At 38.3% G+C, this 11,457-nt stretch overlaps 1 protein-coding gene across 2 annotated transcripts in view; it reads right to left on the reverse strand.

The window, feature by feature from the left end:
* Positions 1–11,099, reverse strand: part of CFAP97 (cilia and flagella associated protein 97) — a 33,147-nt gene extending 22,048 nt beyond the window's left edge. The window contains exon 1 of one of the 2 annotated variants that reach the window (XM_029934581.1): positions 10,020–11,086. In XM_029934581.1, coding sequence (XP_029790441.1) covers positions 10,020–11,049 — 1,030 coding nt within the window. In that variant the 5' untranslated portion in view covers positions 11,050–11,086. Of the gene's footprint in view, positions 1–10,019 lie in introns of both variants that reach the window. The other variant, XM_029934590.1, reaches the window with a different exon arrangement.
* Between the last annotated feature and the right edge of the window lie 358 nt (positions 11,100–11,457).

Genomic DNA, 11,457 nt, shown 5'->3' on the forward strand with positions numbered 1-11,457 from the left:
GATTTCAGTTCAGGTCATGATCCCAGCGGTCATGGGTCAAGCCCCTCATTGGGCTTGGCACTGACAGTGCAGAGTCTGCTTGGGATTCGTTCCCTCTCTCTCTGCCCCTCCCTGGCTCACAATTGCTCTCTCTCTCAATAAATAAGCAAACATTAAAAAATAAAAAGTAGGCATGTCTGGGTGGATCATTCAGTTGAGGGTCCTGACTCTTGATTTTGGCTCAGGTCATGATATAACAGGCGTGAGACAGAACCCGGCATGGGGCTCTGCGCCGAGTGTTGAGCCTGCTTGAGATTCTCTATGCCCCCTCCCTTCATGCCTTCTCTCTCAGAATACACTTAAAAAGAAGAAATTAAAAATTTTAAATTTAAAGATATCAATTTATCTGAAAATAATAAACCAGTGATAGATTAATACCATTCTTTTATTAAAAAAACAAATAAACATTCGTGAAGAGAGTGGCAGATTCAATTCTCATGAATATTTTAACACCTGCCTTACTGGAAGACCACTGGACCCACACGGCTACCTCCGCACTCACCGTAGCACGCTGACACTGTAACGCAGCCCTTGCAAAAGCCACTGTGCACATGAGACAGGGAGTGAGTGTAAAAGGCAAATCGTGCCTTAGTTTTATTAGGGAAATAGTGTTGTCCATGCAGCTCCTCTCTAAAGCATCACTGAGCTCTGTTTCAAGTATTATGCCCTTCATTTAGGAGTCTGGTGCCTTTTGCTCATTTTAGCTTTTCTCCAAAGTTCAGTAATACTTGGTAGTGAGCCGAGGATGCCTGGGATTTCCTATCTGAGCCCTGCTTGCTGCAGCCTGCCAGTCGAGGGCTGAGGCGGCGTCCAGGAGGCTGGAGTGGGGCAGGAGTTGATCTCCGTGTAACAAGGCCACAGCGTGGCCCCGAAGGAAGGCACAGCTTCTTCCCCACCTGCCGCTCATGCAACCATGTTCCTGACTCACCGGGGCTGCTTTCATCCCATCTTTCTCTCACATTATTAGTTTTTCTTCTCAGGATACATCCTTTAATGATGTATCTAATTATTTCACATAGAAGCTAGGTAGTATAATTTGAGGTGGTGCATTTCTAAAATGTGTCTACTTTGCCCTCCAGAATCTTCCTAAACTGACCTAATTTCACCTGTACAAAGTATGAAACATACCTTCAAACGTGGTCACATCAACTTATTCACTGTTCTCCAAACATGAGAGATTCATGCCCTCCATAACTGAACGCATAAACATTTGTTTACTCCACTTTAAAAATGTCCTCTCTGCCTGCCTATTCAGTGCTTTACAGCCCAACGCCAAAGAACTAATTCCAACCACACCTTTTCAACATTTAAATAGTGAAGGCAGGCTTGGGGTGGGGTGGAAAGTCCTCCCCCAATCAGCCACCTAACTCCTAACTGAGCTAAAAGTTACTGAAATATTTAGAAATCCTACTTTCAAGGTCTACCTTACAGTAAGATATCTAAAATAAATAAATAAGCAAGTAAGTAAATAAAGCCAAATATCTAATAACGCTAGTCCACACTAATCTTCCCTATTCACAGTTCTCAAAGAACCCCAGAACTCTGAACTTAGAACACATCTTAGCAACCTATGTCAACGACCTCATCCTATAAATGAAGAAACTAGGGCACAGAACAGTTAACTGTTTATCTATGCTCATGTGGATAAGACACAGAAGCCAAAAATCTTCTGATTCCACTTCTAGAATTTTCTTAACCTCACTTTGCAAGTTCAATATTATATCATTATTCTCTGGCCTATAACTGGGATATTTGATTTTACATTCTTCAATTAACCTTTGTTTCACAGACTTAATATTTTATACTTCAAATTTACAAACTTGTTAACAAGTTTATTTTAAACAAATAAGTAACATTAACGATGTTAGCTGTGCAAGCATCCCTCACTATCCGAACTCCGGCCTAATAGCTGCTCTAACAGCTAAGTTTTTTACTGAAAACAATAAACCATTTTAACGTAATGTTTAAATTGAGAGGGTGCAGAGTGTGCTGTGTTCCCACCTCAGCGGTTCTCTGATAGCATCCCATCGCCTGCTCACAATTTCTAAGCTGTGGTAAGCATTACCACTATTGTCTTCTTCACTTGAAGTGGAAAAAGTTATGAAGAAATTAGCCGAGCCAAAGAGTCCTACAAGAACCCATACAGTATAACTTAAAAGTGATGAACTGTATTGAAAAATGAGTGCAGAAAAGGCATAAGCTCTGCACACATCTCTATCTTACCAGGTCCAATGTTTTAGTTTCACGGGGGAAAACCAAGAAACCTTACGAAAATATTCTTGGATCTGAAAAGCAGTGGGTCTATCAAGCATGAATAATAATTTTAAAAGACGAAGAAATACTTTATGCCATAGATTGTTAGCCATAATCAGTGTGTAAAATCTTTTACTGTTAAAGGGGTGCCTGGGTGACTTAGTCATTTAAGTGTCCAGCTCTTGATTTGGGCTCAGGTCATGATCTCACAATTCGTAAGATCAAGGCTGGCATCAGGCTCTATGCTGACAGCGTGGAGCCTGCTTGGGATTCTCTGTCTCCTTCTCTCTCTGTCCCTCTCCTGCTCATGTGCTCTCACTCCCAAGTCAATAAGTGTAAAAAAAAAATTTTTAAATAAATAAAATCTTTTATTGTTATAAAGGAACCTTTGCGGATTAAGGGCTCCAGTAACATATGTACCAAGTGGCAAAATGGCACCTTTGTTCCTGTACCTCTAAAAGCTCTGAGCCCTCCTTATAATCAGGTCACTCAGATCAGGATTCCCTACTATGCAGCAGTATGAATAAATTTTCCTTCTACATTTAGCTCAGTTCCTGTGTTTAAACAGTATTTCAGTGCTTCAATTATATTTGGAGAAACTGTTTAGGGATTTGGGGTGGTAAAAATGTTTAGGCTTTCCATATTCAGCTAAATTTCAAAAATGAATTAGACAAGAAGAGTGATAGATAACCTGTATTTTTCTTCAATGAACCAAACCAAATAGTTTTTTTGTGTCTTGAATCTCAATACTATGGTCCTTGGATCAGCATTGATATATCACCACCGAGCTGAATAGAAAGGTTCCACTCTCGATTTAATGAACTAGAATCTGCATTTTAAGAGGTTCCCCAAAGACTTGTATGCATATTGAAGTTTGAGAAACCTTGGCCTAGTGGATAAAGGTGGATGCCCAATTAGCATACATTTCTACTTTTCTTTAAAAAAAAAGTTTTTGAGAGACAGAGAGAGAGAGAGCAGGCATGCACAAGCGTAAGTGAGTAGGGAAGAGGTGCAGAGAGAATCCCACGCCAGCTCTGTGCTGTCAACACAGGGCCTGACACAGGGCCAGATCTCAGGAACCCAACCACGAAATCCTGACCAGAGCAGAAATCAACAGTTGGTTGGACACTTAATCACCAAAGTACCCCTCCTTCTTCTTACTTCTTAACAAGTCTTCCTACCCCCACTTCTTTTGAAAGACACCTACCTTTCCCTTTCCCACGAAGCCCTGTCCTTACGGGGAAGCTGACTTCCGTTCTCCTGACTCTGACCCCTAACGCCAGGGTGAGTGAGTGGCCCACAAAAATCCCATTCCTCTTGCCAATGAACGTCTTAGGAATAGGAGCGTTACCCAATTCTGGGCAGTGAGACATAAGTGGGTCAGTTGAGAGTGCTTCTTTAAAGTTTCCTTCATTCTGAGAGAACCAGAGCAAGAAAGTTTCCCTTTCTCTGGACATCATCATGTCTGAGTATGAATACTAAAAATTGCTCTAGACATCTCCTACTAGCTTTAGAAAGAAGCCAGCACCACACAGCTGAGCCATCCAAGTGCCCCTACTCTGCTCCTTTTAAACACATCACATTAGAAATTAAAAACAATGCAGCATTAGAAATTAGACATACAAAAAAAGCAAATATATTTTATGTATTTATATATTAAGATGCATGTTATTAATACAAAGCATTAGTGAGCAGTCTGCATTATCTCATCACATAACTTTTTATGATTTAATTTTAACCACCTTCCAATTCTGCATTACAAATGTTTTCAATTTTTTTTTAAATCTTTATTAATTTTTGAGAGAGAGAGAGACAGAGCACAAGCAGGGGAGGGGCAGAGAAAGAGGGAGACATAGAATCCAAAGCCGTCAGCACAGAGCCCGACGTGGGGCTCGAACCCAGGAACCAGGAGATCACGACCTGAGCTGAAGTCAGATGCTTAAGCTTAACCAACTGAGCCACCTAGGTGCCCCTGCATTACAATGTTACTTTTAAAAACAATTATGGGGGCCCTTGGATGGCTCAGTCAGTTAAGCGACTGACTTCTGCTCAGGTCGTATCTCACAGTTCATGGGTTCCAGCCCCACACAGGGTTCTGTGCTGACAGCATAGAGCCTGAGCCTGTTTCAGATTCTGTGTCTCCCTCTTTCTCTGCCCCTCCCCTACTCATGCTCTGTCTCTGTCTCAAAAATAACTATAAAAAAAAATTAAAAACAATTCTGGGGGCGCCTGGATAGCTCAATTGGTTGAGTGTCTGACTTTGGTTCAGGTCACGATCTTGCAGTTCGTGGGTTCGAGACCCACATCAGGCTCTATGCTGACAGCTTCAAGCCTGGAGCCTACTTCGGATTTTGTGTCTCCCTCTCTCTCCACCCAGCTCGTGCATGGTCTCTCTCAAAAATAAACAAACATCAAAAAAAAATTCAAAACAAAAACCAATTCTGTTGGGGTGCCTGCCTGGTTGAGTAGTCAGTAGATCACGTAACTCTTGATCTCAGGGTTGTGAGTCTGAGCACCATCTTGGGTGTAGAGATTACTTAAAAAATAAAATCTTAAAACTAACTAAAAATTCCGTCAACTTTCAAGGAAAACAATTGAGAATATTTTTTGGTGATAATAAAATCTGAGGGGCACCTGGATGGCTCAGTTTGATTTGAGTGTCCGGCTTTGGCTCAGGTTTGTGTGTTTTGAGCACCACATCAGGCTCTGTGCTGACAGCTAGCTCAGAGCCTAGAGCCTGTCTCCAGAACCTGTGTCTCCCTCTCCCTCAAAAATAAATAAAACAGGGGCGCCTGGGTGGCTCAGTTGTTAAGCCTCTGACTTCGGCTCAGGTCAGATCTCACGTTCGTGGGTTCGAGCCCCGCTGCTGGCAGCTAGCTCAGAGCCAGGAGCCTGCTTCTGGTTCTGTGTCTCCTTCTCTCTCTGCCCCTCCCCCTCTCATGCTCTGTCTCTTTCTGTATCAAAAATAAATAAAACAGTAAGAAAAAAAGTTTTAAAAATAAATAAATAAATAAAACACTAAAAAAATTTTTTTTAAACTATGTGTTTTAGTAAAAATTACAATTTTGGTAAATGAGTTTGAAAGCTTCTCAAAAGCCTTCTGATGAGATTGGTGGGGATACTAACAACTATAATTTCTATATAACATATTCTTTTCTTTTTTAATGTTTTTTATTTATTTTTGAGAGAGACAGTGTGAGCAGGGGAGGGTCAGAGAGAGAGGGAGACACAGAATCAGAAGACAGGCTCCAGGCTCTGAGCTAGCTATCAGCACAGAGCCCAATGCGGGGCTCAAACCCACGAACCATGAGATCATGACCTGAGCCAAAGTCAGACACCCAACCGACTGAGCCACCCAGCTGCCCTTCTATAAAACATATTCTGAAATGTCAATTTGTAAGTTCAGTTTGTGAATATCTTCCAAATAACCTATACATCCTGTTAAAAAACCATGCAAGGTTAAAAGACACATTCAAGATGTACTATTGATAAATAAATTATAATGTAAAGACCATGAATTAATTAGTCTCAAATTTCATATTGCAACTCACACTTAAGAAACTAAGACCTGTGGAAATCTGATATGGTATCAAAGAATATCTAAAATTAACTGAAAAGGCTACTAAAACACTACTCCATTTTCCAAATGTATCTGTGTAAGACCAGATTTTTTTCACATACTTCTTCTGCCAAAACAACTTATCACAACAGTTGTATGCAGAAGTCAATATGAGAATCTGGGTATCTTCAATTGCCAGGCATTAGAGATTGGTAAAAATTACCTTTTTTTTGAAATATGTCACTTATTACCATTATTGGTTTACTACCATGATTCTTAGATGAATTAATATTGTTCAAATTACTAATATAGTTTTTATTTTATTTTTTTTCATAATATTTTATTGTCAAATTGTTTTCCATACAACACCCAGTGCTCTTCCCCTCATATGGTAAACGTTTATAGATATAACCCACATAAACAAAAGGGTCTTTGGGGTACTCAATAATTTTTAAGAATGTAAATGTTTTTTTAAAAACAAAACAACAGAGTGTAAATACTTTTGGTCCTAAGGCCCAAAAGTTTTATCAAATGTTGTGCTAGAGCACCAGGGTTGGTGCTAGAAACCTGGAAGAGTCACAGATGCGGTCCTTAACTTAATGAATCATACAACTGATCTTACGACAAGAAAGTGGCCATAAATTTTTTTGTTATTGAAAGTTGTTACAGTGCATGGCTTGATAAAGAATAGATTTTCCCCCCAAAATAAAATTAATCAGTTATATTAACAATTACAAGGCACACATGTATTCTGTGTATTTCAGCTGGCAAATCTAAGAATAGGTAATTGTTAAAAGGAAATCAAATTTCAGTGAAACATGAAACACAGATCCTAATACTGCAGCTGTGCAACAACAGAAGCTTCCTGGTTCCTTCATCGACAATAGTGTCCATACTGTGCCAATGCCTGCTGGATCTGGAGATTCTAGCAATGAGTAAGATCCTGCCCTCATGTTGCTTGTACTCAGCAGAAGTAAGCAAGTAAGCAAGCACACTACACTAACTCCAGGGTCTGATAAGTATTCTGATGGAAGGAAACAGGGTTTTGTGACAGAGAGCCAGGGGTAGGGATGTGACACTACTCAAGATAGAACATTCAGAGAAAGTATCTCTGAGGGGGTAATATATAAACCAAGACTTGTGAAACAGAAGCAGCCTATATAAAGAAAAAAGGCAACAGCAATTGGAAATGTGCCATAAATACAAAGTATCCTGAGAAAGGTAGGGAAGCTTTGTGACTAAAGCAAGGTAATAAGAGATTAAAAAAAAAAAAAAAAAGGAGTTGCAGGCAATATCCGCATGATGTAGACTATGGTTTTCATCAACTTTTTAAAGGATAGGAGACTAACTGCATCAGAACTGCTGTGGAGAGCCTCGGCATCAGTATGACACTAATACACTGCCTAGGATAAAAATCACTACTATTCAATATATTAGGCTACTATAAGGAATTTGAATTTTACTTTATTTTAGAGTGAGAAAAAGAGCAAGAGAATGCAAATGAGAGTGAGGGAGAAAGGGGCAGAGGGAGAGAAATAATCTTAAGTAGACTCCAGACTCAGTGAGGAGCCAGACGAGGGGTTGGATCCCAGTACCCTAGGATCATACTCGAACCAAAATCAGTCAGGCACTCAACTGACTAAGCCACCAAGGTGTCCAAGGTTTTACTTTTCTATCAGAGTAAGCCCACTGAAGAGTTAAAAAGGAAACTGGTAAGACGGATTTTATTTTTTAAAATATCACTCTGTTAGGGGAAGTCATAAAGGGGCAAGAATAAAAAAAAAACTCTTCAATCCTGAAAGTTTTAAGGGATTGAATGAGCATTTATCAAAACAGTGAGTGGAGGCCTAAAACCTAGATGATGATGGGCAAAGACAAGAGTCTGATTTTTCAGACATACTAATCAACAAGTACAATCAGAACAAAGAGAAAACCTACAAAAAAGGGGACATTCAAATGTCCAACATACTTTATCCATCTGACTAAAAATAATTTGACTACATGAGGGATTTGTTTTTGCTCTTACATTACCACCATATGTGAATTATGTAGCTAAAGATTTATTCTTTCAACTGACATTTCAAGGACTCAGAAGGAAAATACTATTTACAACTTAAAAATGTGGGCACCTGGGTGGTTCGGTCAGTTAAGCATGCAACTTCGGCTCCAATCATGATCTTACAGCTTGTGAGTTCGAGCCCCGGTTTGGGCTCTGTATTGACAGCTCAGAGCTTAAGAGCCTGCTTCGGATTCTGTGTCTCTCTTTCTCTCTGCCCGTCTCCTACGTGCACTTTGTCTCTTTCTCTAAAAAAATAAACATTTAAAAAAATTAAAAAATAGATAAATAAAAATGTTGCCTTCAACTGACCTAAAATCTAACCTGGCAACCTAATATTTCACAGTTACCTTAACTAGTGTAAGATAACGTTTCAACTTGCTTTTACTTTACCTAGTATAGTTTCTTTCACACTAAATAACAAATTGACATATCCAAAAAGTAAAAGTAAATTGATATGGAAATACAGCAATAAAGATTTTACTAATAGGGGTGCCTGGGTCGATTACATCAAACTAAGAAGCTTTTGCACAGTGAAGAAAACCATCAACAAAATGAAAAGTGCAATTTTAGAAACAAAACAAAGGAAAAAGACAAATAGACTCTTAAATACAGACAGAACAGTGGTTGCCCGAGGGGAGAGGGGCAGGGGATGGGTGAAATAAAGGGGATTATGAGTACACTTACCATGATGGGCGCTGAATCGTGTACAGACTTGTTGAATCATTACACTGCACACCTAAAACTTATAGCCCTGTATGTTAATTATACTTTAATTAAAAAACTAAAAAAAAATAGCACAAGACCTGAATAGATATTTTTCCAAAGATGACATATAGATGGCCAACAGGTACATAAAAAGATGTTCAACATAACTAACCATTAGGGAGATGCAAATCAAAACCACAATGAGATATCACCTGTCAGAATGGCTAAAATCAACAACACCAAGAAACAACAACTGTTGGTGAGAATCTAGAGAAAAGAGAAGTCTCTTATACTGTTGGAAATATAAATTGGTACAGCCACTACAGAAAACATGACAGAGCTTCCTTAAAAAACAAAAACAGAAATGCCCTATGAGCCAGCAATCCACTTTTGGATATTTATCCAAAGAAGATGAAAACAACTTGAAGAGAATATGCACCCCTATGCTCACTGCTGCACTGTGTGCCACAGCCAAGATATGGAAGCAACCTAAGTGCCCACCAACAGAAGAATGGATCAAGAAGATGTGGTATATGTATTCAATGGAATATTACTCAGCCATCAAAACAGAGAGGTCGTGCTATTTGTGGCAACATGGACCTAGAGGGTATGATGCTGAGTGAAATAAGTCAGACAAATACCGTATTTGTCTTTCACTTGTATGTGGAATCTAAAAAACAAATGAACAAACAAAATGAAACAAGACTCTTAGATACAGGAAATAAATTGTTGCTAGACTTATCTTGGGGATCATTTCATAACGTATAAAAGTATCAAATCACTATGATAAATACCTGAAACTAACAGAATACTCTATGTCAATTATACTTCAAAAAATTTTCAATCTTAAAGGATCTGAAACTTGAATTATGCTATTTCATCAACTTGGTAATTATTTTGCAGTAATACTCTTATTAACCATTTTCCTTACAATCTGAATAGTTCCCTACTATTCTGAGTTCTTTCACTTGCCAGCATTCTCACTACTTTCTCTGACATGAAGACAACAGGTTAGGTTACTTAAACTTTGGTGCTGTTGCCTTTCCCAAAGAAGAAAGTGCACTGTATTTTATGCCCACATCCCTCTCAAATGTGAAAAACCTCTGGCTCCACCTCTCCCATTTATCTTATCTAGGTTATGACTTTGCAAGACACTAAAATAAAATTTAGGGTGAAGTAGTTTCTAGCGCTAATTAGTTTTTCAACAGTATAAATGATATTCTAGATATTTTTATGGTAAAATAGGATAATTGGTAAAGTTACTATACTATCAATTACCCAACAATAAAATATATGTAGAAAAATCAATGCAAATTCATAGCGTTTGATATTTAAGCTCAATATACCATGAGGTTTAATATCTAAGTTCAATATATCCAGCTTTTAGAAAGAAAAGAAACTTACCTTTCAAAAGATGATTGAGGTCCATTGTGTCATGTAAGACTTTTTGTTCATATCTGTGGTCTAAATTGGAATCTAACACTGAAGATTTTGGAGTGAGATCACGCCCAGTTTTTTCTTTCCCCTTTTTGGTTGATTTCAAACATTTTGAATTATTTTTTAAATCCTCAACATTTCCATGTACGTCTGGACTCACATTTTCTTGCCTTTTAACTTTTACTTTTTGGTCATTTGATGCTCCCAGTTCAAAAGACTGAATAGGGCTGATGTCTGGGGTTGAGAGAGGAGTGACATCTGTCACAGTATCTTCAGATTCCTCAGTGTAGTCACTGACTTTTAGTTTAGTACTTGAAGGTCGTGTGCCTGTTGACTTTACTCCTGATTTATATTTCTGTTTTGGTGACAAGTGGGTTACACCAGACAGACGTTTCTTTAATGATAGAGATGAATCAGAAACACAGTTATCAGACCCTGTATCTGAACAATCTATATCTGAACTTGAAGATGAGGGGGATAAAGAAGAAGAGGAGGAAGAGGAAGAGGAATTACTTTTGGAATACTTTTTACTTCTGTTTTTTTTAAGGGTACTAGGTGGTTTAACCGACTTGGACCTGACATGCTGCTTTTTCCCATCATCGCTACTTTCCTCTCCATCTGTATAATAATCATCTTCACCTTCTTTTACAATTTTGGGAATTCTACTTGGAGTGGGCAAGTGCATTTTATGCCCTGTTGTACCATCCCACAATGTTTTTGATCCTGAAGTGGTCAATGATAAGGAATTTCTGGTTTGCATATTATCATTTTCTATAGGGTGTTCTCCTGGAAGAATTTTCTTTTTTGTTTCATTTTCCTTTCTTTGTATTCCAAATTTCAAGTTTACATTTTCTGTATCTTTATCTATTCTCTCTTTAGGGTCATCATTTTGCTTGTGAAAAACTGAGTTACTTTCACATTTCTTCGCTTCTTCAAAGTCACTGTCAAAGAAAGAATGGTCCACTTCACCTTCTGATATATCTCCAAACCGATCCATGATGGTAAAGATATACCTGAAAAAAGAGGCCAATGTTACCATCAGACTAAAGACTAATTATTAATACTTTCCTTTTTTTTTTTTTTACAGTAATTGCATATCTGGAACTGAGAAGTTCAGTTATAGAGAAACATGACACAAAACACCCAAAAAATAATAACTCAGTGAATTGATAATGGGGCTATAAGAGTAATAACAAATTGTACCAGTGATATGAAAAATAAGTCTATTAGTTCAGTTCACCAGTTATCAAGACAAGCCTATCACAAACATATACCTAAGTGAACCCTAAGGGAAAATCTGCCTCCTAGAAGTACAATTAGTTTAAACTAAGAAAGGATGGTATTAAAACCTCCTAAAATCAGCCATGCCAGCTTGAATTCAGAATTTGACCTCTAATACTATTCT

Source organism: Suricata suricatta, chromosome 1, assembly GCF_006229205.1.
Source record: "Suricata suricatta isolate VVHF042 chromosome 1, meerkat_22Aug2017_6uvM2_HiC, whole genome shotgun sequence".
In the NCBI taxonomy this organism is placed as follows: Eukaryota; Metazoa; Chordata; class Mammalia; order Carnivora; family Herpestidae; genus Suricata; species Suricata suricatta.